The 26,231-nt window shown below is 37.1% G+C and overlaps 1 protein-coding gene across 4 annotated transcripts in view; it reads left to right on the top strand.

Annotated features, from left to right (window-relative positions):
* Positions 1-26,231, top strand: part of LOC150081714 (protein strawberry notch homolog 1-like) — a 374,252-nt gene that overhangs the window by 214,446 nt on the left and 133,575 nt on the right. For all 4 annotated transcript variants that reach the window (XM_090378820.1, XM_090378821.1, XM_090378819.1 and 1 more), the window contains exon 18: positions 14,404-14,539. In XM_090378820.1, coding sequence (XP_090234946.1) covers positions 14,404-14,539 — 136 coding nt within the window. The remainder of the gene's footprint in view (positions 1-14,403; positions 14,540-26,231) is intronic.

Below are 26,231 nucleotides of genomic sequence, written 5' to 3' on the forward strand. Positions count from 1 at the left end.
GAGTATACAATAAATTGTACCTCATAGACTACTAGTGTGAAGAATGTTGTTGTTTCTTCGTCTCACAAAGTCCTTTAAAGTTGATTGTAGACAATTGAATGTCGGGAATGACATCCAGTCTGTATCAATACAGTAAACCCCCAAAATATTTGCGGTTTCGCGTATTCGCGGTTGCTGATTTAATATAAAATGAAACCTAAAAAAAATGTGAATTTTAAAGTGCCGTGAATTTTCCCCCATAAAAAACATGGGCGTGGCTAAAATCATCTTTCCCAGTCAAAACAGCGCTCAGTGGGTGGGGGAGAGGGTTGACAAAATTGTGAGCGTGGATGTTTCTCGCTAATCCTTGTTCAGTATGTGATATGCGCTTGTCATGGAAGGTTTATAAATTTTGCTTATAAATTCAATAAATTTATAAATTGATATGCTTACAAAAGTGAAAAATCTACCTTTTTGCAGTGTGTTAGTTTAAACAGGCTTTTTCGAGTGTATTAACGGAAGAAAGTGACTGTTGTGAACAAGTTCTTTTCTAACACCTACAAAAATATGGCTACGAATAACAAGGGAATTGTGAAAAGATCAAAGAAGGTGATGACATTAGTGAGTAAAATTCAGTTATTAGAAAAAATTTCTAATGGTGAAAGTGTCTCGTAAGTCGAAAAACATTGTAAAATCAATAAGTCAACAGTACGATCAATCAAGAAATCGAAGAAAAAATTCGCCGTAGTGTCCTTTCAACCTAATTGCTTCAAAAATTTGCTCTGTAACTCGTGATGTTAAATTAGAAAAAATGGAAAAGGCTTTAAATTTGTGGATAGAAGACTGAATTCAAAATAAAATTCCGTTAAGTTCATTCGTGAAAAGGCAAAACACCTTTGTCAACACTTTAGCGAAACTGGTGATAGCACTGGCGGGATAAGTTTTTAGCTGTAGCAAAGGCACTGGATTGAAAGATTTGTTTGAAATTTCTTAAATTTCTAATAAATATTACATTTAATGTTAAATTGTTTCTTATTTTCATTTCGATGCCTTATGCTTGCATTTCACTATGTACATAGTCATATGAAGGTACATAGAATACATACATAGACAAAATTTTAGACTGGTTTTTCTTATATATTTCATACTTTGGAACAGAACCCCTTTATTACTATGGGAGCCATAAGTCAGTATTCACGTTTTCGGTATTTGCAGCATTTCTCAGGAACGTAGCCCCCCTCCCCCCACAAATAGTGGGGGGCTATGTTCTGTATTTATATATTTTTATTTATACTTTATTTATGTTTTGTTGCTGCACACCTTAAAAATCGCACAGATAAGTTGTGGGAAACAGAAGTATGAGCACTGCATATTTTAAACACTTGAGGATATTGCTTTAATTAAATTTTAAACACTTGAGGATATTGCCTTAACCCATACCATCTTAAGGTTGCTTCACTTACCTTTAATTCTTTTTTTTTTTTTTTTTACACTCCTTATTTCCCAAGTTTTTTACTTATTTCTTCATTTCTAGCAGGGATAAGGAGGTGATTATTCCCTTGTATAAGGTGATGGTCAGGCCACACCTTGAGTACTGTATACAGGTCTGGAGGCCTCATTTTAGGAAGAATGTAGAGTTGCTAGAATGAGTACAGAGAAGGGAAACAAAATTATTGAGTGGAACAAAGGGTTGCTGTTACCAAGAAAGACTTAAGTTCCGCAAATTGCTATGTCTGGAGACTAGGCATCTGCGAGGACCCGATTGAGGTGTATAAGGCCTTGAATGGTGTGAGCAAGTTCAGTGCTGATGGGATTCTTGCCCAGATTAATCACCTGAGGGGACATAAATTCAAATTGAAGAAAAACAGTGGGTGGTTGATTGCTGGAACATACTTCCATGTGTTGCTGTGGAAGTTGACAGCTTAAAATAAATTCAAGGCAAAACTAGATGAACATTTGGAGTGAATGGATAGATGAAATGGGAAGGTTTTTTTTTTTTTTGTCTGATACGGCTCTTCTTCTGAGGATCCCTTCACTAATATAGAAATTGATTCTGCCATTAATACCCTTACTATTGGCAAAAGTCCAGGTCTGGACCTCATGGAGGTTTCTGTGATTAAAAGAATCTGGAAAATCAAACCTATCCTTATTTCTATCCTAACGAATTCTTGCCTTCGGTTTGGTGTTTTCCCTGATCGCTGGAAAATTGCCAACTTAAAAATCCTTCCCAAGAGTCCTGGCAATCCAGTTGCCTCTCCTTCTTCTTATCGTCCAATTTCCCTTCTTCCTTTTCTTGGCAAGTTGTTGGAAAAACTTCTGGTTTCACGTTTCAAGGGTTACTATAACTCAAAAAATCTTTGTTCTTCTTCCCAGTTTGGTTTCACGCAAGGTAAATCAACTACAGATGCAATTAATCTTCTCCTGAGCACTGTTCGAGCATCTCCTTCTAAATACATTCTCGGTCTCTTTGTAGACTTCAAAGGGGCCTTTGACACCTTATGGTGGCAGAGTGTCCTGGCGAGGTTTCGGGAGGCCGAGGTCTCCTGTCCTATCTACAAACTAATTTCTAGTTATTTCGATAATAGAAGCCTTGTGGTCTCCTCCGGTTTTTGCTCGGTTACGAGGCCGGTTTCTAGGGGTTGTCCTCAGGGATCCGTTCTTGGCCCTGTTTGCTGGAACGTGGTGTGGTCCTTGATGGATGGCTAAATGCCCCTCATGATGATATTGTCAACATTGCCTACGCCGACGATCTTGCCTTGCTTGTACCTGGGAATTCTCGTCTAGAATTGGAAATTAAAGCAAACCACATCTTGAATGATCTTCACATGTGGTGTTCCCTCCATAAACTCTCCATTTCAGTCCCTAAAACTAAACAGGTTCTTCTGAAAGGCCTACTGAATCGTAATCGTCCCCCTGTGGTTAAAATTCTTGACCAGGCTGTTAAATTGGTAAGTGAATATAAATACCTTGGGGTGGTGATTGATGATCGTTTATCTTTCATTCCCCATTGTAAGTACCTTCGGCAGAAAATCCGTTCTCTTACCGGCTGGCTGTTGCGTCTTGCCCGTTCCCTCTGGAATCTTAAGTCGTCTTCTCTTGGTCTTTACTACAAGTGTATCTTCATCCCCATCGTCTGCTATGGTGCTGGCGCTTGGGGCTTCAGAATTCTTAATTCACTGGTCCAAAAATACCTTCTGCAGGCGCAGCGGTCCTTCCTTCTCTATACTTGCAGGGCATGTAGAACTGTTTCTACTGATGCCCTGCTTGTTATTAATGGTCGTCTCCCTATCTACCTGGAAATTATATTGCATTTCTTGTCTTACCATAGGAAATCTCTCTCTCCTGCCTCGGTGGGAGATTTTGCTAATTATTATGAGAACTCTACAAATGTTGATCTGGCCAGACTTTCCAATCTTGCTTTGGAAGAGTGGCAACACTCTTGGGATGATTCCTCTCTCGGCAGAATCACATACGCTTTCTTTCCTCGTGTTTTTATTAAAGATAAAAATTTTAACTGGCTTCAACTTGGGTTATTTCCCACTTTCTTAATCACGGGACATGGAATTAATTCTCGTTTGTATAGATTTGGACTCGTCCCCTCTCCTCTCTGCTCTTGTGGCTCTGAGGAGACGGTTGAACATATTGTCCTACATTGTAATTTATATGTGGATTTAAGACAACAATTGTCTATCTGTACAAATGTATATAATTTAGATGATTTTTGGCGCCTGGTTGGGTCGGCGGACTCTCTTTCTGCCTTCTCTTCTTTTGCTAATAGTGTCTTCCGGAGAAGAGTGGCTTTATCAAGGAATAACCCTTGATTTCGTTATTTGTTCTTAATATTTATATATATTACTGTATTGATTTTTTTTTTTTTTTTGAGAGGAGTTTCTTCCTTGCCTAAATTGTCTTGTGTTTTGGACGCAGAGTTTTTGCGTCTTTTTCTGGAGACTTGTTTCAGGTTTTTGCCTGGCCGAGTGGGAGAGATGGACCTCCCCTCTCCCACTTCGAACTCTGTCCGGGTTGCCTGAAATGATTTTCTGTGTTAAATTGTATGTATTTTGTAAATACTGTAATTATCTTGTTAATATCATGGTGCTTTTGTTTGATTTGTTGTTTGCTCTCAGAATTGAGAGTAACTGATTTTATTGTGTTTTAAATCAGCAGTTAATCTTAAATGTTTATATTGTACATTACTTGTGTAGTTAGCTCATTATTATGTTGAAGAGACAGTTTTTCTCTTCTTGCGTTGTCTGTTTGGCTCTGAGGAGTGGGATGGACCTCTCCCTGCTCCCTCAGATCCAACCTTCAGTTGGCTATTCTGGTTGAGTGAGAAGATTTTCCTCTCTAGCCTGTCTTACTGCTGGCTGCTTCTCTTGCTGCTTGTGTTTTGATTTAATTTAGTTTTCCTGCGGGGCTAATTATTTGTTGTATTTTTCTTTCCTGCCTGATTGCAGCTGCAATCAGTTGGGTTTTTGCTAGTACCATATAGTTCTTAGTCTAGCATTTTTAGTTGTAAATGGGTTTTGGTTCTGAGGGGTGGGATGGACCTCTCCCCACCCTCTCAGATCCAATTGCTTTGTTGGCAATTGACATCCATTTTTTTTTTTTTTTTTTTAATGCTTACCTATGCATTATTGTTAATTCTACGTGTCTTGTTATTTGAAACAAGTTTTGTTTTTCGCAGCTTGTGGTAGCAGCTTTGCACTTGCTGGTTATGTACATATGTTTATAGATTAGATTACTTGTGCAGAGACATTTTCTCTGCATATTAATTAATTATTGTTTAATACTTAACTTATTATTTTGATCTGTTATACTTAGATTTAAATTTAGAATTGCTTTTGATTCGGTTAACTAATTTATTTGTACAGTATTTATTGGTTTTGCCTTTGGCATATCTTTGCCTTGGGTGAGGTCTGTTTGTCTCTTTGTGTTTTGTATATATGTTTCTACATTTCTTCTGGTTGACTATTTCTGTTAATTTCTTGGTTGACTAATTTTTCAGCCAAGATTTTAATTACTTATTTTGTAAATATTGTATATTTTACTCTCTGCTTATGCAGTGTAATTTGTTAATATGTTTACTGCTATGTTTCATATCGGTGACATAAGTATTTATTATTTATCTTAATTTATTCTTTTAAGTGGCTATCTAATAGCCACTTGTACATTACCTATGTTCTTTCCTTGAGACTTTTCTTTTTCCCCTTGTCGGTGCAAGTTGGGCTTCCTTCCCGGCTAGGGGAATCTTTCTTTCAAATGTACAAGCCTTCAGGCTTCAAAATTTTACCTCTTCAAGCTCTCTCGCTTGTTAGATTTTCCAACTAGTGTTTTCCTCTTTCCTGTTTCTTCTTTTTCCTGAGAGAGTGTTTTGCTCTCATTTCTTCTTCTACTTTCTTTTCTCCTACTTTATCCTCCCTATTCATTATTTACTATAACCGGGATTCCACTTGTTGGAATCCCACTAAGTGTAATTTAGATAGTTCCTGGAGCGCCTCCACGTGGCTAGGGACGGGAGTCGGGACGCAGGTAGCTTGCTCCCTGCCTCCCGGCTGCTAAGACTCCAGGGCCGGCAAACAACAACCATCACAACACACATATATACTTACACACACACACACACACACACACTTGCCGGCTATAAATAACCTACAGATACTACAGCGGTATATAGGGGTAACCCTGGAGGCCGCAATCAATACATGAATACCTTGTCCCTTGTCCGATACTGTATAAGCTTGCTTTCTTGCATCATATGCCTAATATTTAAAACTTCCATTTCTGAATATTTTAATTTTTGATCCCTTCCTTTATTTCTTACTCAGCTCTTAGTTCTGTAGTTTAAAATCTGCTTAAAAATTGTGTTATAAATTGCTAATTTCTTTTGGGTGATTTCTTGTTTTTTCAAAATAAACTTGTTTAACTAGCTTTTTTCAAATTAAACTTGTTAAACATGGACAAAACTTATTGGTTTTGTCCATGTTTAACCTTTCATTAAAGACTTCCCAGCTACGTAAAGTTGCTAACTTTTCCAATTTCTGGTTATTTAGTCTACAGTTTAAGTTTACTTATTTCACCCAACTTTTGTAACATTTTATTTCATAATTGAATTCTTTTATTAAATGGTTTGTGAAAATTATATACTGAAATGATGAGATATATTTGTCACTGCCATTTTTCAGGATTATAGAAGAATTTGATGCCATCAAACAAGGAGAAGTCATAGCTCCTAACTTAGTAGATAAAATCAGCCTGAATCCTAACCCAATATCCACCCCATGCCATGTTTAATATGTTAATAGAGAGTAAGCTATATGAATAGCCATATCCTCGAGATGGCCTGAATGGATAACATATGGGACGAAAACTTCATTGTTAGGTCATGTATGTATGGATACATTACTGTCTAGGCAGTTCCCCGCATCAGCCTACAATCTGCTATCATCTGAGTTTGCATTGGCATATATACACATGAAGTCGAGCATGTTAGTATTGTGGCAACAATGCAAGAAAGCAAGCCTATACAGCATCTGCAGAAAACACCCATATGCTTCCCATATCATCCACCCATCAGCATTGAGGTTACATTAGCATTAGTAGAGGCATATGATGCAAGAAAGAAAGCTTATGCAGCATTAGCCAAAAAAAAAAAAAAAAAACACTCCCATTTCACCCCTCCATTCGTTTCAAATACCTGTCCAGCTCAGCCTTATTATGCCCCTCTCAGGTGATTATTCAGACCAAGAGGAAGAATTCCATCAGCATTGAGCATGCTCAAATCATTCAAGGCTTTATACACCTCAATCAGATCACCTCGCAGGTTCCTAATCTCCATACACTGTAATCTGCAAAACTTAAACCTTTCTTCGTAAGAGCAACCCTTCGTTCCATTCGCTAATCTTGTTTCCCTTCTCTGTGCTCGTTCCACCAGCTCTACATCCTTCTTAAAATGAGGCCTCCAGACCTGTATACAGTACTCAGGGTGTGGCCTGACCATTGCCTTATGCAAGGGGATAATCACATCCTTATCCCTGCTAGAAAAATTCCTGTACATCATTGAGCTACTCTTGCAGACCATCTGCAATGCTCAGAAAACTTCATATCTGCCTGCACAATTACCCCCAGGTCTTTTTCATTCTCTACCACTGTCCGTGTGTACCACAGAGTTGATACGTTACTCTGGGGTTACTGCTTCCCATATGTAGTACTTTACATTTGTCAGTGTTAAACTTCATTTGCCACCTCTCAGCCCATCTGCTCAACTTTTCTAGATCCTGTTGCAGCAGCGTACTGTCATTAGTATCCTTAACAACCGTGGCAGCCTTTGTATCGTCTGCAAACTTGGACATTAAGCCTGATATACAGACCAGCTTGTACCATTAATTTATATGTATCCCATGCATTTTTCTTTTTTGCCACATATCTCATAGTTCATCTGATATCCACTTAGGCCTAAACCTTGAACAATATTTCTTAGTTGGTGTGTAAAGCCTAGTAGCTTCCAAGATTAATTCTTTGAATGCCTCCCATTTTGAATTTGCTGTTAGTAACATCATCAGTTGTCCCACCATATGGAATTTAAATACTCTCTCAGACCACCATAGTCACCTTTACAAAAGCAAAAACCCTTCCCTTTACTCCTTATGGTAGTTACCTCTCTAAGTAAATCCCACTTCAGCACACTGTGATCACTGCCACCTAGTGGTTTCTTTATCTGCAGATTCTTAATGTATGAAGAATCACTACTTATAATCAGATCAAGAGTATTAATCCCTCTAGTTGTCTCCCGAACATGCTGGTGTAGAAAACGATCATCCAATAAATCCACAAAAGCCTTGCTAGTGTGTGAGTAACCAATCCACAAATTCCAATCAATATCCGGGAAATTAAAATCCCCCATTATAAGACTGATTTACTGACACACTTATTTCCCTGTGCAGTTTTTTATTATATTCATCAGAGTCATTAGGCCTATAACACACTCCTACTCTCAATTTTGATCTCCTAATGCTTATGTCACACCAAACTGACTCGACAGTGCACTGTCCAGCGATGTCGACTCACTGCACTTCCTTGAATTTTATGTGTTTCTTAATTAATAGCATCTCCTCCTCCTCCTCCCCCCTTCCTATCCTGTCTATCCTTCCTGTACACATTGTACTCCCCAAATTCCAGTTCTGCATTCCTTATATCTGTGTGACACCACGGCTCTGATATCCCAACAATATCTGCCTTTGATGTTTTGACGAACAACTCAAATTCATCAAATTTATTTACCAAACTCCTGGCATTGGTGTAAACACAAGTATACATGCACCTGTTCCTATTCTTAGCTACCCCAACACAACCCATGTGTTTACTTGTACCACATTGACTCCATGCAGTCTCTGAAATACCCTGCATCTTGTTTTTCAGGCTGCTGCTTTTCTCAAATCCACGTACACAGTGTCAAAATTATTTTTTGCATCTTCGTTACTGCATCACAGTATTCAGTCAAATCGGCAGACAAATTTCCCTTTAATAAATCCATGCTGCAACTGCAGTGTAACTGCATTTCTGTCTAGATGGTCCTGTGTTGCTTCTTTAACCAACAACTCCATTTTTTTTTTGCTGGAACAAATATTCATGATACTCATGTCACCCTCTGATTTCCCTTTGTGAGTTGGAGATACATTTGCACATCTTTAGTCTGTAGGGATCTCCCTTAAAACCAAGAATGCTCTCAAAATTTATGCTTGCTAAAGGTTTGCTTACCTCCATTGCTCTCTCCTTCAATATAATTAAATATATACCATCTACCCCAGTTGCCTTTTTTATGTTTAGCTTCAGCAATTTCTCTTCCACTTTCTTATCATTTATCACAAGATCATTTAATCATATCACAATAAAATTGTGATCATTTTATTGCAATATCACATAATTTGGAAATGGTGCTATGTGGTGTGATTACCATGGATTAATTTTGAAATGAACCACTCGTTTAGCACGTGGAAAATGCAGAATTAGTTTATCAGTTAAGTGTTTTGGCCTAATATACATGTTTCAAGGATAAAGAAATATGAACAATAGAAGCATCAGTTCTGTAAGTTTCAATCTGGTTTGTTCTTATACCATACATTTTTATGAAGAAAGAAAGAATTTGTGGGCAGTGGCCTTTGAAATCAATACTGACACTACACAAGAAAACATGTTGAGCATTAGCATGCTAATGCTAATATTAAGTAGTTGGAGGAAAAAAGCATAATCAATTGATAACACGAGTCTGCATCTTAAAAAAGGTTCTCTGATGTTTTATTGTTAATAAATAATCTGAACTACATCTTTAATGGAAATTTCTAAAGTTACTTGAAATTGTCTTGAGAATTTTTTTTTATATAAAAAACAAAAATATTGATGGAGGTGCATCTGGTTTATTTTGTATTTTTACAGATTTTACAAATGAGTTATTTTTATATAATAATATATAAAAGTAGAAATATCAAATTTGGAAATTACACTATGTGATGATTATCCATGGATTAATTTTTAAACGAACTGCTGTTTTATGATGTGGAAAATGCAAAATTTGTTTATTAAGTGCTTTGAACTAATTTCTAAACTTATTATAAAGGTGGCAGTTTAGGATCGTTGCAAGATTCCATCAATCAGACCATACTGGACTGCTAACAGCTCCTCACACTGTCTTGTCTAAGACTGCTACAGGAATGGGTGCATATTTGTTTTCATTACAAAGGAGAAGTCTGATAATTTTTGATATTCGCTTCGATGTGTCAATAAATAGCCTCCACTCTTTTGCTTGGTAAAAATTCCATAAAAGTGCATAACTGCAGGAACGTTGCTGCAATATATCATCAATCTAGGAAAATTTGGGAAAATCTTCCCAAAAAGTTTTGTTTACAAAAGTACAGGATCAAGACTGTTTTTCGACAAATGGTGTAATTCACAAGGAATTTGTACCTGAAGAGGGGGGGGGGATCAGCTATGTTCTAATTACAGGTGCTGCTTCAAAGGCTATTTAAGTGCATTTCCCTGGTGAGGCCACAATTCTGAGAGAAAGGCAGCTGTTTCTTATTGCACAACAATGCCTGTGCCCATTCCACACTTGTGAAAACTTTTTTGATGGAATATTACATTGCACAGATCAACATCCACCCTATTCTCCTGATTTAGTACTAGTGAATTTCTGGATGTTAAGGGCATAAAGAAAAGCATAACTGCTGAACTGAACTATCTTTAGATATCTTCGCTGACTCTTTTCAGGAACTTTTAGGTGTAATAAATGCATTCATTCAGGTGGTGATTACTTTGAATAAAAATAAAACCATTTTTGAGCTCCTTTACTTTGTAATATTTTTATTGCACCAGCCTAAAAACTTTATTGCCACACTTTGTACATTCACAGTAGTAAAATTAATATTGCTGGCCATTCCCTGGTTGTTAAAGGTAGTGGATTGATGAAAGAGAAGTATCTTATGTTCGTGAAAACTAAATTTGTAAATTTTTTGAGTCGTTTGTTTGAAAATGTGTTTTTTTTTTGTTTTTTTTTAAGTAATATGAATTTGGTGTCTTACTTTAAAACACTCTTAAACATTTGGACAGAGAAATTGAAAGACGATGTTCTCTGATCTGTGTAATTGTTTTGGAAACCCTTGCATACAACCCAGAATAGTTTTAATTAGCAATTTATATTTCTTTAAAATAAATACAGTGGATTTGGGCCACTGGTTAATCAGGGCAGCATTTATTTGGGACAAATCTTAAGGAACAGAACCCAATCAAGAAAATAGCCAGGGTTTACTTCGCTTAATTGGGACAACATGCCGTTTAATCGGGGCAGGAGACTGCAGGACTCTAGATTACCCTACAATTGTCTCAGACCATACAACGTGGTTCAGTCAGATTTCTAGAGGTCACAACCATAAAACAATAAAAACAATTAGCAGTCCCCTGTTTATTGTGCTTTTCTGTTAGTGCAATCTATTATAAACAGATAGTAAACTCATCTTACTGAATTTGTGATAATACCGACAGCTGGAATTCTGTGGGTTTTTATGGCAAAATGTGTTTATGCTTCCATGAAATCTTCAATCATATAAAAAAAATTTGTTTTCAGAATCCTCTCTTCATTCCCATTTTTTAAGCTTTGTAACTTGTTACTCCATTCTCACTTGTGTGTATCATGTTACTTGCGATTTCTGTTTGCCGTGTTCTTTGTTATTGATTGCTTATCTTTTTTTACTGTTTTAAATTTTAACCCCTGCCCACAAATGTCAGTGAACAGAAATGTCAACTAGTTAGTATGTACATATTACAGTATATATTAATTAAGCTATGCACGTAAGCATAAATTTGTTTTTAATTGGTAATGTGATAAAGTATAAATTTGTACTTAATATATCTTTACTTTTTTAGCCTGTGGATAATATTCCTCCTATTTTCGCTAATTAGAATCGCTGTTTAATAGAATTAAATTCAATTCACAAACGTGAGTTGAATTTACATAACATGATTTGATTACGTAACATGATTTGATTGTACAGAAACAATCAAATTTAGAATTAAATCTTTCATAACATGATTTGATTGTACAGAAAATCAATCATAAAGCTGTATTTTTTAACTATTTGCATGAAACTTCGCATAATTGGGGGCTGCTTAATTGGACCAGGGTGCACTAGTCCCAATGTGTCCCAAATAACTAGAATCGATTGTACTTCTACTATCCTTTCAATAGTTTGGGGGAGGGGGGGGTTGTTTTTTTAAAATGCACATGAAATCCTCCGTAATTGGTGGTGTTATAGAAATACATCACATTTTGAATAATCCGATGTCAGATTGACGAGGATATATTTTAGTGAGTTGTGTTTATAAATTTTGTGGAAAAGAATGCCACAGTTTATTAAGGCATGGAAAGGTGCTCATTAAAGTTTTAAAAAATTTAAGTGGGGCGGCCCAAAGCAAGATCTGTATATATCACCCGCTATTTATACTTGTGACTGAATGAATTGTGCTGTGTTGTCAAACATCTGTTTATCAAAGACAAAAGTGATATTGTTTGAAAATTGAAAAAAGGTATTAATACCATGGTTTTCTGAATATACAACAGGAAATAAGTTCCAACATTAACAAAAATTATGTGTGATCAGTTTTTGAAATTTCACTTCTGAATTTTATAGTGATAATTCACTAAATACGGAGGGGAAAACTTTGGATCTGCAAACTATACTTGGTTCCTCTTGGTTGTTCATAATTTGTTTCAACAATCATATGATCATTTGAATCTTTAGCAGCTGATCAATTTGAAGTGTCTGGCGTATGGTATTTAAAAAACCTCCATACTTTTGTTTTAATTTTATATCCATAATTCACCCAAAAGAAGATAAAAAAAAAAAATTAATGTAATCCAAATCCTTCTTTGTACTTCGTTTGTCTGTGTACCTAATTTTAATATTTTCTTGTTTTGCACCACTTATTTACAAATGATAGTAAAATAGCTTAAAAAAAAAACTCTGACATTACTGTGCCACCAGTTTAGTTGTTATCCATAGATCCATAGACAATATGTATTGCTGCTCTATTGTTTTCCCTCTCAAAAAATGAATAAACAATACAGTAAGAAGAAAGAGAAAAGAAAGATTTTTAACATAGCCGCAAAAGAATGGGTCTAGTACCATTTCTTCTATTTTGCAGTTTTCATAGCATTCGCCTTACTAATAGTTCACTGATATATTTAGTTATATTTATCAATATTTATGTTAATAATGGGTTATATAAAATAAAGTATAAAAGAGTAATAGGCAACTTACAAGTTAAAAAATTAATCTGCATGCTTGTTTCACTATCATCAGTAGCTTAGCATTTGAATTTTATATCCAAAAATAAAAATCAATCTTTGCCATATATCTTAACAAATCATATAAAAATTTATTTTTTATCTATTATTATTTTTATTTATTTATTTTTTTTAAGAAATGCTAAATAGCATTACTGTTATGTTATGGGGCCATTCTGTTCACTCCTATATTACTGCATTGTTATTCTGTCATTTAGCACATTCATACTGGAGCAACTCAGCAAAAACATGTTAACTGGTGCAGTCACCAAGTGTTGCAGTATTCTTTTGGGTTACTTTACTTGTGTCTAAAGAAAAGGTTATACCACACTACTTTCTACCTCTACTTCTTTAAGAAGTAGAGGTAGAAAGTAGAAAGTTTCTCCCTCTACTTCTTTAAGAATATTTTAAAATATTTTAATTTTTTATTACAAAACGAGAATGTTTTGCTTAGTACCCACCTATCAAACAGATTGACCCATCAACTACAGGACTAGATCCATGTAGGATCTAGTCCTGTAGTTGGAACAACCCACAGTGGACTGATAAATCCTTCTAGTGATAGCAGTTCATATGAATGACTGAAATATTTCCATCCTGCACTTCATACATCACTTACATTTAATAACAATATAAGAAAAAACTTTATACACAAGTGATGACAAGTGATATTTTATTACTGAAAGTTATCATCACACTTTCTAACTTTAAATAATTATAGCTTACATATGAGTATGATCTAAATATTAGTGTCCTCCGCTAATTATATATCAACTATATTTTACAAAAATAATGAATTTCATTGCATAGGAATGATTATTTTTATGTTTCTTCAAAGGTGATTTTCTGTATAGGCATATATTCTGAATGAATGACAGATTATAAGGGGCTTTATTTTATTTTTTATTTTTTTATTTTTGAAAATGATCAAAAATAGTTCATTACTATGCAAAAGGAAAGAAGGTGATATGAAACTTTCTAATAGTGGTGTGATTTTTGACAACAAATAAAAATAGATAATTTTTATATTGAATCACAGAAAGATAAATAGAGAAGTGCACCCTGTTATATCAGTGTCAGTTCATCAGGCAGGAAATCCACTAGTAAGTGTAATTTTTGACTAACATTATCTCTATTTATTCATTACTACACAATACAGAACAACACAGTGAGATTCACTTATGCTATTTTACTTCTGAATACCGTGAATGAACAGACATGGCAGAAGCATTGAAATTCATGGAAGAAGCATTGAAAATGTGGTAATGTGTAGGCACTGGTGATTCTCATCGCCCATTATGTCAGTGACGATTCATCTGGTGGGGTGATTCACCAGTGGGTTGCAGCAATTGATGCTTGTTTAGTGCAAAAATTCGTGCTAATTAAGTATGAAATTATGCCAACTCATTTTAGAGTCAAAATACATAAAAAGTGGGAGGACTTCCCAATAGAATGAATGAATTTTATAAAAATACACTCATCTATAAGGATAAATTTGTGATTTGCATATATATTGATAATGGAAAGAGTATTAAATGATTTATATTTTTTGTTTCTCTGTATTAAATTTCACTGTCTATTCCTCCTAGAGAATTGCCATAATATCAGAAGCAGCTAGTTCAGGAATTTCTCTGCAGTCGGATCGTAGAGTTAGAAATCAAGCAAGAAGAGTTCATATTACACTTGAACTGCCATGGAGTGCAGACAGAGCAATTCAACAGTTTGGTAAGGTTTTTTTAAGCTGTTTGTGATTTGCATAAATATCCAAAACTTGGATCAGATTTTTCATGTTTCATTAGCCAAAATCTTTAGTTACCTTAAATTCTCACATGGAAATATCTAATGCTTCATGTTTTTGTAGGTGGCAACATTGTGGTTTTTAAAATCCTGGAATTATTCCATGTCCATGTTAATGCCACATTTTGCATAACTGTACTCAGTTATGCAAAAAGGAGATACCCAAATGCCATAAAATGATGGTTACACATTCAGAAAATAGTGCCCTGATTCATGTAAGTGTTACAAGTACACTTACAAGTACACTTACATGAATAAAGTGTTATTGAAACAAATGCTTGGTATAAAAGTGTTAAAATGAACCAAAATTAAAAAGCTCTGATTTGTCATCCACTATTAAATATAGAAACCTTGCTAAAATGTTAAATAATATTCTTAATGCTGACGTAGAAATTTAAGATAACTTTTGTGGAATCTGCAAGGGGGACAGAAAGGAAGGTCTGTAAAGACAGATTCAGAACACCATGGTGACATGCAAGAAGTTAAAAGTAGGAGAAATAAAATATATATGAAATTTTTGGTGAATAAAACCAATTAATCCTTATTGGAATATAAAGGAAGCACAAAAGAACTGAGATATCTGTGAAATAGACTAAAGAAAAATCTTGGAAAGATATGGAAAAAAATGTAGCAAGAAAGCAGAAAATGTTTTCATAGTTAGTTGCAAATCACACAATTGAGAAAAATCATAAGATAATCAGTGATAGAAAACAAAGGGCAAAGTAAAGTTATGGATCAAACAGAGAATAACAGTAAAGCTCTGGAATTGGTTGAATAACAATGACACAAGTAATTAGGTGCGACTCCCAATGAGACTGGAAGCTAAAGTAAATTCATTCTTAAATAAATGATTGTGTGAAAATAAAATTGAGAAAGATACCTACTGGAAACTGCATGTCTCTGGATGTCAATTATCTAAGTCCTGTGGTTCCCAAAAGTACCCAAACCAAATATTTCCTTATGCCTTGTTATATTGTGCTCTGGATTTTCCACACATAAATTATCCAATTCACTATAAGAATATCAGTGATATATAACCATATTTTTCCGTAGTAGTAAAAACTACAGAAGTAGTGTAAATGGCATCGATTTAATTGTATCTCATATTGTGACTACCTTCACAACAAGTTACCATGTATTGCACTACCTCGAAAAAGTAATGCTTCACCAATGGAAAAAATTAAGATAACTTTTGTGGAACTATCGTTACTTATTCTAGGGGATACCACCACCCAGACGGCACTGTTTCAAGGTTGTTGGCCTATTGTTGGTGGGGTAGTAACCCGGTCTTGCAATCATGCCAACTGTTGTGAAGTATAACTCCACAGTATGATAGATGCCAGTTGGTGGGCACAGTAATAATACTAAAAAAAAAATAAATAAATAAACACGCAAGGCATAATAAACTACGGATTGGTAATTCACTATAAGAATATCAGTGATATATCACCATATTTTTCTGTAGTAGTAAAAAACTACAGAAGTAGTGTAAATGGCATCGATTTAATTATATCTTATATTATGACTACCTTCATAATGAGTTACTATGTATTGCACTACCTCGATTAAGGGGCGCCTCCGTAGCCAGGTGGGAAGGAGCAGCAGTGCGTAGCACACGCTTCTTGATTAGACCGGGGTTCGAGCCCGTCACCACCAAATACGGAGGATGCGGAAAGGTCAGGGAATGACCACCGCATATCATGGAGCAATATGGCCTTAGTTGCTAATGCTCCTGAAAACTAAACAACAACAACCTCGATTAAGTAGCAATTCACCACTGGAGAAGACTATTGTTACTTTTATTCTCAGGGGATACCACCACCCATTTGGCACCATTTCAAGGCTTGTTGCCCTATTGTTCGTGGTGGGCCATTTACACTACTTCTGTAGTTTTTTACTACTACAGAAAAATATGTTGATATATATCAATGATATTCTTATAGTGAATTACCATTCCATGTGAAATGTTTGCCGAACTCTCTGGAACAGAACATGATCTAGCCAAGGAGGATGTCTTTGTGTGTGCCAAGTGCAGAGAGTGTCTAGAAATTAGGCATAAACTTGGCGTTCTACTGGGCTTGAGGTTTAGGGTAGATGCCCTCGAAGAAATTAATATGAGGGCCCGTCAAGCTCTCAGCTGCCCAACTCAACGGCAGAGCTCACTCCTGGGCATCAGGCAACACAGCGGCAATCTTCAAGGCAGAATGTGCTGGTCCCAAAGGAACTAGTTGTTGGTGACTCTATTGTCAGGGAGACGGGGAATATATTGTGTAAAAAGGATAGATAACAGGACCAGGGTATGTCTGCCAATGGCAAAAGTTGATGACGTAAAGCATATATCATCTTTTAAGGGCACAAAAGGTGATATTGTTGTACACGTTGGCACCAATGACATTAAGAGTAGGAGATCTGCAGATTTACTTAACAAGTACAGGTCAATGTTGCAAAAAAGTCGTGAATTAGGGTTAAATTTGAAAGTGTCTGCAATTCTGCCAAGACACAATAGGAGGGAGTATATGATGAGAGCCTGGAGGGAATGTGCAATCAATTCGGCCCTGGAGGGAATGTGCAAGGCTCAAGGGGTAGAATTTTTTTTTAGCTTGGTCTGCGCTTGTTAACAGGAGAGACTGCTTCTACAGGGATGGGATACATTTAAATAGAAAGGGTTCAAGAATATTTGCTGATGCTATCGAGGCAGTGTTAGGTGAGTCGGAAAACTGCTAGATTGGGGTGATTCACAGACTAAAAGGTTAAAAGTAGCCGCAGGCAGAGGTGAAGGTGATTCCTGCACAACTTCTATTAGAATGAGTAGCAACCTGGAGCGAGGGATGCTGCGAGTTTCATGGACTGATGACAGTCATCATGAAACAGGTGGGTATATGGGATGTGTTAGGGTAACTAATAATAAGAATAGGTACATGTATACTTGCATGTATACCAATGCTAGAAGTATAGTAAATAAATTTGAAGTGTTGGTCAAGACATCAAAGGCGGATATTGTTGGGATAGCAGAGACGTGGTGTCACACAGATATAAGGAATGCAGAACTGGAATTTGGAGAGTACAATGTGTACAGAAAGGATAGACAGGATAGGATGCGAGGAGATGTTATGCTGTTAATTAAGAAAAACAAAATCAAAACAAGTGCATCCAGTTGATATAGATGAACAGTGCACTGTTTAGTCAGTTTGGTGTGACATAAGTACTGCGAAAGCAAAAATAAGAGTAGGAGTGTGTTATAGGCCTAATGACTCAAATGAGTACAATGAACAATTGTACAGAGAAATAGTGGGCTAGTAAATCAGAATGTCTTATAATGGGGTATTTTAACTTTCCAGATATTGACTGGAACTTGTGGGTTGGTCACTCACACTAGTAAGACTTTTGTGGATTTATTGGATGATTGTTTTCTGCAGCAGCATGTTCGAGAGGCAACAAGAGAGGGTAATACTCTTGATCTGGTTATCAGCAGTGATCATTCGTGTATTAAGAATTTGCAGATAAAGGAACCACTAGGTGGTAATGATCACAGTGTACTGATGTGGGATTTACTTAAAGATATAATTACCATCAGAGGTAAAGGAAAGGGTTTTTGCTTCCATAAAGGTGAGTACAGTGGTCTCAGACAGTTTTTAAATTCTGTACAGTGGGATCAACTGACAATGTTACAAACAGTAAATTCTAAGTGGGACGCATTCAAGGAATTAATCGTGGATGCTACTAAAAGTTTAATACCTATTAAGAAATATTGTTCAAGGTTTAGGCCTAAATGGTTATCAAATGAACTAATGAGACTCGTGACAGAGAAGAAAAATGCATGGGATGCATATAAATTATCAAGCGACTTAGAAGCCTATGTCAGATATAAGCTAGTCTGTAATCAGGTCACAAAGGAGGTTAGGCAGGCGAAGGCAGATTACAAGAAATCTTTGGCAAAAGATGCCAAGAAAAACATCAAGGATTTCTTTTCTTATATAAACTCTAAAAGGAAGGGGATGAATCTGATTGGTCCACTTGATATCGATGGTTCGACTGTTGATGATCCTGGCCAGATAGCAAACAAACTGAATGAGTATTTTGCATCTACATTCACACACGAGGAGTTATTAAGGTTTGAAAATGGCAGAAGTTTATCAAATTGTAGCAGGTGTTTAATGATTTTGTAATAACTGAGAGCAAAGTGGAGGAGAAATTGTTGAAGTTAAACATAAGAAAGGAGGCGGCAAAGCAACTAAGCAAACCCTTAGCCATAATCCATGGACTCGCGGGAAGTCCCTGTGGACTGGAGATGTGCAAATGTATCCCCAATTCACAAAGGGGGATCTAAGGGTGATACGAGTAATTACAGACCAGTTAGTTTAACTTCTGTTCCGGGTAAAATAATGGATTCACTGGTTAAAGATGCATTGCAGGATCATCTAGACAAGACTGCAGCAATAATTCAGACACAGCATGTTAAGGGAAGGTCTTGTCTAACAAATTTGATAGGATATTATGATGTGGTTACAAAGGAACTGGATGCAAAAAATAATTTTGATATCATATATTTGAATTTCAGGAAAGCTTTTGACACTGTTGCACATGGAAGACTATTGGTACAAATTGGAGCAGAATGGTATTAAGGGTAAGTTGCTACAATGGATAAAAGGATGGTTGAGTGGGAGAAGACTGGGGGTAATTAATGGGTGCTGCTCTTCGTGGACTAATGTTATTAGTGGAGTCCCACAGGGTTCGGTGTTGGGTCCTCTGTTGTTTTGTATATTTATCAATGATATTGATGAAGGTATATGAGGCTTAGTGTCGAAGTTTGCAGATGATACAAAGGTTGGCAGGGTTGTTAATGACAGTAATGGCAGTGTGCTACTGCAACAGGATCTAGATAATTTGGGCAGATGGGCTAAGAAGTGGCAACTGAAGTTTAACCTAGACAAATGCAAAGTACTGCATATGGGTAGAAGTAACCCCAGAGAAATGTACCAACTGTGTGGTACTACGCTTAAGGTGGTAGAAAATGAAAAAGACCTGAGAGTAATTGTGCAGTCAGATATGAAGTTTTCTGAGCAGTGCAGACAAGTTGCCAGGGCAGGTCATGGGGTTTTGTCAATGATTTATAGGAATTTTGCTAGCAGGGAAAAGGAGGTGATTGTCCCTCTGTATAAGGCAAATATCAGACCACACCTTGAGTACTGCATACAGGTCTGGAGGCCTCATTTTAGGAAGGATGTAGATTTGCTTGAGCATGTATAGAGAAGGGCAACAAGATTGGTGAGGGGAATGAAGGGATTCTCTTACCAAGTGAGGCTTAAGTTCTGCAAATTGCAGTGGCTGGAGGCTAGGCACCTGCGCGGTGATCTGATTGAGGTGTATAAGGCCTTGAATGGATTGAGCATGCTGAATTCTGATGGGATCCTTCCACTTGTTCAGATTACGAACCTAAGGGGACATAAATTGAAATTAAGAAAAGACAGATGTAGAATAGATGTGCAGAAAATTGCCTTTAGCCAGCAGGTGGTTAATTGCTGGAACAAACTTCCATCTGTCGTTGTGGAAGTTGATAGGTTAAATAAATTTAAGGAGGAACTGGACAGGCATTTGGAGGGAATGGTGTGATTTTTTTTTTTTTTTTTTTTTTGGCTGATGCTGCATAAGCTCATGCACTTGCTTTCTTACATCACATACTACTACTACAAAAATAAATGGATGTTCTGACTGAGGGCTCAGTTTTGTAACTTTTTTGCTGAGGAAGAAATGGGAACAGGACAGCAACCCTACCTTTTCAAAAAAAGATAAATCCGAGGCTGGAAAAAACAAGCACTTGACACTTCAGATGCCAACCAACAGATCCACCTTTCCAAATATTGGCTAAATTCCTGCAGTGGAATTGTGGATTCTTGCAAAAGTGTAAACCAGTTTGTTTTTTAACGGGATGCATGCCTAATTGCAAAAAAAATCCTTTTGCATAATATTGCAATCACACATAAGGATAGAACTGGAAATGGATCTGCCAAATTGCTATCCTTGTTGGTAGCTGCACTCCATTTCAAGCTATACCTCTAACCACCAACTTAGAGGCAGTAGCAATCTGTCTTATTGTAGGATTTTAAATAAAATCTGTTCCATCTGTTTTTTTTTTTTTTTTTTGCTGGCACTGATTTTCCCTAGATAATCTTATTTTGCATTTGCCTTCCCCTGTCGTACTCTTCAGGGATTTTGATGGACATAACACCCTGTGGGGTGGTGCTGACATTAATGGAAAGGGATGTGTCATAGAGCATATGCTTAATGACAGTGACTTCTCTCTTCTAAGTGTGGGAAACCACCTTCCACATGCCTATCCATTGATCTTTCTGTTTGCTCCCCCTTCACTTATTTGGGAGGTGGAAGAGAATCTGTACAGAAGTGATGGGAGACCATGTGTTCATTTTAGATTGCCGTAGTCGAAGATTGATTGCACTGACTGGAATGCCTTACAACATCTGGCAGAGTTTGACATCACTACAGTCAGTCAGAAGCCTATCAATGATGCAGTGATATACATCACAGAAAATATTGTTCATGCAGCTGCAACTGCCATTCTGAAAACATCAACTCGATTTCCACCTTTTCCCAAACGATAGTGAAATGCAGAATATACATCAGTAAAAAAAAAAAAGGCTCAAAACAAAGCTTGGTCAGTGTTCCAACAGTATCTTACTGCAGACAGACCAATAGCTTTTAAATGTATATGAGCCAAAGCACACCATCAGAGTCAAAAGGAATTATAGATCCATTCATTTGTTTTCCAGTTAACCAACATTAGTGGTGTGGGATAAAATCCAGAAACTGAAGGGAAACTATACATCTCACCCTTCATCAATCCTAGAGTATAATGGGTGCACTGTTGCAGAACCAACTTCAGTAGCTAATGCTCTTGAAGAAACATTTTCTAACATCTCTGCAGTGTCATCTTATTCCCCAGAGTTCCTGGCCCTGAAACAAGAGAATGAAAAACATGCCCCCAGTTTCACATCAAAGGGTCTTTATCCTTACAGTGGGCTGTTTACTATAAGAGCTAAAAATAGCTTTAATTCATATGAAGGCAAGTGCTGTTGGGCCAGATGGCATCCATTATGAAATGATTAAGCACTTTTCTAAAATCTATGGGTCAACTGCTCTTTCTGTATAACAGAATTTTTCTTGTAGAGCTGTTTCCCAAATGCCTGGTGTGAGGTAGCCATTCTTGTTTTTTGCTAAACCAGGAAAGGATCCTAAAATTCTACCAACTATCGACCTATTGCCCTTACTAGCCATTAGTGCAAAATCCTGGAGAGAATGGTCAGTGCTCATCTTATATGGTAATTTAAAATCAAATTACTTTCTCTCTAGCATGCAGTGCAGCTTCTGAAAAAACGTGTTAGTTAAATGGTCCACTCTGGACCATTTAAATGGGCACTGGCTAATGAATTCAGGTTCTTGCTGCATTAGACTGGAAGCATCCATTCAGCATTCTTTCCTAAAACAAAAAAAAAACATTATCTGTGGTTTTTGTTATGGAAGAAGCATACGATACAACTTGGAGATGGCATTTTAAAAGACATAGCTTCGATCTTATACGTCTTCTCCCTCTTTTTATTAAAAACTTTATCCAATCGGTCTTTCCAAGTTTGTGTAGGATCAGCTCTTCCTTACCATTTTTGTCAAGAGGAAGGATCAGTTTTAAATGTTACACTTTTTGCCATCAAAGTAAATTCCATCACACAACGTTCTTCAGCCATAAATAGTAACCCATATGTTGATGAGTTTAGCATATTTTCTTAGTCGTGAAACATGAGGGTTATTGAAAGACAACTGCAGCAAGCCATTGATCGCCTTAACTCCTGAACACTGGCTAATGAATTCAGGTTCTCACTGCAAAATCTCAGTTCCAGTTCATAATCTGAACTTGAATTGAGATTTGGACAGAATGCTATTCCAGTAATAGTAGACAAAATTCTTGGGATTCATATTCAATAAAAAGTTGACTATTCTCCATGCTTTCTCCTCTACTTCTTGGGGTGAGGACTGATGCACTTTACATTGCCTTTGTCATATGCACTTGTGCAATCTCAACTGAATTACGGATCCCAAGTATACACATCACCAGCAAGTGTTCTTTGATGGCTGGCCCCATCCATCATAAGGCTACCTGTATGCTACTGTAGTATTTCGAACGTCTGATTAAGCACATCTAGAGCCTACATGTGGAAGCAGATGAACCACCATTATCGGAGAGAGAGAGCTGAAATTAAGTAATGAAGTAGAGATCCTTTGTGTTTCTACAAAAAGATTTGTCAGAGATGGTTTCAGGTGTTATTACACAAAAATAATTTATGATTCAACTAGAGATATAGGTGTTGAGTGTTAGGTTAAGTTTTTTGGGCTTGGAGGTGGCTTTCTTTTCAGGATTGAGTGTGATAATTGCTTGTTTCACAATGGTGAAACAGTAAAGGCTGCCATACTGTAATATGGCCATAGAGGTCATATCCCCATAGGAAATTCAAGGTTATTACTGGAGAGAATTTCTTGTCTGGATAGAAGGTTATGCAGTGGTCATTGTTCATTTTTCTAATTGTGAGGAGTAGAGGCTGTGTGAAACTAATATTGGTAAAAGTGACTATACAAAGTTTTAGGGTTTATTGAATTTTACTAGACTTCAAGGTCACATCGATTCTGTTGTAACAACCATATCTCTTCCATCATGCAGTATGATTGATGATTTTTGAGGTTACGATGAACGTCGTGGCGAGATCCAATATTCCTTACATTTCGAGGGTACAGCTCTAAAATGGTGCTCGCAGCCCGGCCGCTAGTTAGTACACCGGACAGAACCTATTGGTAACTCTCTAGGAGGCTTCCGGATCAGCTAGTGTATAATCCTACTCTGCCAGATAGTGACTGGAGGGAGTCCGATTAGTGTGTATGTGGAGAGCATTGTCGAGGCCACGTTATGTCAAGGATCTGGGTATATTCTTACCACGTGTATGCCATATCCAAAAATTTCATTACTTCATACAGCATGTCCCACCCACTTTTTCTTACTATTGAATACACCATGAATTGTCAAACTAATAGAGCAAGCTCATCTGCGAAAAGATCTAAACCTCCCAAGCACTTCCTAATTCATTTCACAAATATATGTGGCCACAATTCTAATCTCAATGATGTCCATTTCCACTTGCAGTCTGCCAAACCCCATGTGCTTTTTCTGACAGAATCTCAGTTATCGGTTGATTCAACTACTGCTCATCTCAGATGCCCAAATTATTCGCTGTATGATTCCTTTCGCCTCAAAGGTGGTACTTGTGGACTTGGCAATTTGGAATCTCCTCTCTTTGATCTTCTCTGGCTCAAAATCTCTCTACCTCATTGTGTCAAATTCATCTGTTGTCTCTACCGTTCTCCCAACTCCACTAATCACTTGGAGCTCTTTGACTTCCTCTCTTTGCAACTTGACTTTCTCCAGTCCAACTTTCCTAACAGTGATTTTAATGTTCACAACTCCAGCTGGCTTCCGTTTTCTAGTCACACCGACCCAGCAGGTCGAGATGCTGAGGCTTTTGCAATTACTAATGACCTAGCACAGATTGTTCATCTACAAGAATACCGGACAATCCTAATCATACAGCCAATACGCTTGATCTTTTTCTCACAAACAACCCTTCTAAGTACACGGTCGAAGTGAGAGGTCCTTTAGGCACTTCAGATCACAACTTGGTGATTGTCTCTTCTCCAATGGAACCTTTATCTCAAGGCTATTCCCAACCTCATGTTGTTTGGCATTGCAAGAATTCAAAATGGGATGATGACCTGCGAGACTTTTCTTCTTTTCCTTGGTCGGATTACTATTTCAAAACTTCTGATGTCAACGTTTGCTCAGATCGTGTCAGTGAAATTATTCTTGCAGGAATGGAATCCTTTATCCCACACTCCACTTTAAAATCTCGTCCTTTATCTAAACCTTGGTTTTCCAATAAATGTGCTAAGACTGTTCAAGAGAAGAATGTTGCATATCGTAATTGGCTTGTTTCTAATTCTTCAGTTTCATTTTCTGCCTACACCAAAGCTCGCAACAATTGTAAAGCAGTTATTAATCAGTCCAAACTAGAGTTTGAACAGGCTAAGAGTAGAAAACTTGCTTCTTGCCCTACTGGTAGCCGAGCATTCTGGTCTCTTGCCAAAGCTATTGGCCGCAACATTTGCCCACCTCTGTCCAAACCAGATGGTTCTGTTGTCACTTCAGCCAAGGATAAAGCTGACCTGCTAGCATCCCATTTTTCTTCCAGCTCATGTATTAATGATCTTGGTAAAACACCTCCCACCATTCCCAACACGCTCCATTCAATGCTTCCTGTGGTCTTCCGTCAAAAGGATATCAGAAGGATTTTGATGAATCTTGATGCTAAGAAAGCTCCAGGTCCTGATGGTATTTCTCCACTTGTTCTCAAAACCTGTGCTCCTGAACTTACTCCCATTCTTTGCCGCCTTTTTTCACTTTCTTATTCCAAAGGTGTTTTTCCTTCTGCTTGGAAATTTGCTCATATCCAGCCAGTTCCTAAAAAGGGTGACAAATCCCTCCCATCCAATTATCGTCCCATTGCAATTACTTCTACTCTTTCTAAAGTAATGGAGAAATCAATTAACTGCCAACTCTTAAACTACCTAGAAACCTTCCGTCTGATCAACGATCACCAGTATGGATTCCGTCAGTGTCGATCCACTGGAGATATTCTGGCTTATGTTACCCATTTATGGACTAATTCAATGGACAGGTTCGGTGAAACACAAGTAGTTGCTCTTGACATCTCAAAGGCTTTTGATCGTGTTTGGCATAAAGGTCTTCTAAAGAAGCTTCCATCTTATGGTTTGCCAACTGTTTTTAGTAATTGGTTATCCAGTTTTCTCTCTGATTGCTCACTGAGGGTGATGGTAGATGGCTCTCTGTCTTCTAACTTCTCCACTAATGCCGGTGTCCCCCAAGGTTCAGTTCTTTCCCCCACTCCTTTCCTCTTGTATATTAATGACTTTCTTCCATTGACTGGAAATCCTATCCATAGTTTTTCCGATGATAGCACATTGCATTCCACTTTCCATTTTGAGAAACCTTGTCCTGCTCAATCAGCTTCAACTTCTCGAAAATCTGCTACCAATTCCTTAAATACCGATCTTCAGGTAATTCTCCAGTGGGGCAAAGACAACTTAGTTGATTTCAACCATTCTAAAACTCAGTCTTGTCTTATATCTCGCAAAAAAGGATTCTTCTGCTCCTATACTTATCTTTAGTGACACTCCGATTTCTAGGCAAAATGATATATCTCTTTTGGGGATTACCCTGACTTCTAATCTCTCTTGGCACAAGCACATTACAAATATTGCTTCCTCTGCATCTAAAAAACTTGGTTTTCTCTTTCGCTCTTGGCGTTACGTTTTTTCCAAACAGCTGCTCACTCTGTATAAATCGGAAATCCGTCCTGCCATGGAATATTGTTCCCACATCTGGGGTGGTGCCCAAAACCTCTCTCAGGCTTCTTGATTCCATTCAGAAGAGGGCAGTTAGGTTAATTATTGATTCATCTCTAACAGAGTCTCTCCACACGCTTTCTCA

This window comes from Mastigoproctus giganteus, chromosome 8, assembly GCF_048544385.1.
Source record: "Mastigoproctus giganteus isolate SK-2022 chromosome 8, ASM4854438v1, whole genome shotgun sequence".
In the NCBI taxonomy this organism is placed as follows: Eukaryota; Metazoa; Arthropoda; class Arachnida; order Uropygi; family Thelyphonidae; genus Mastigoproctus; species Mastigoproctus giganteus.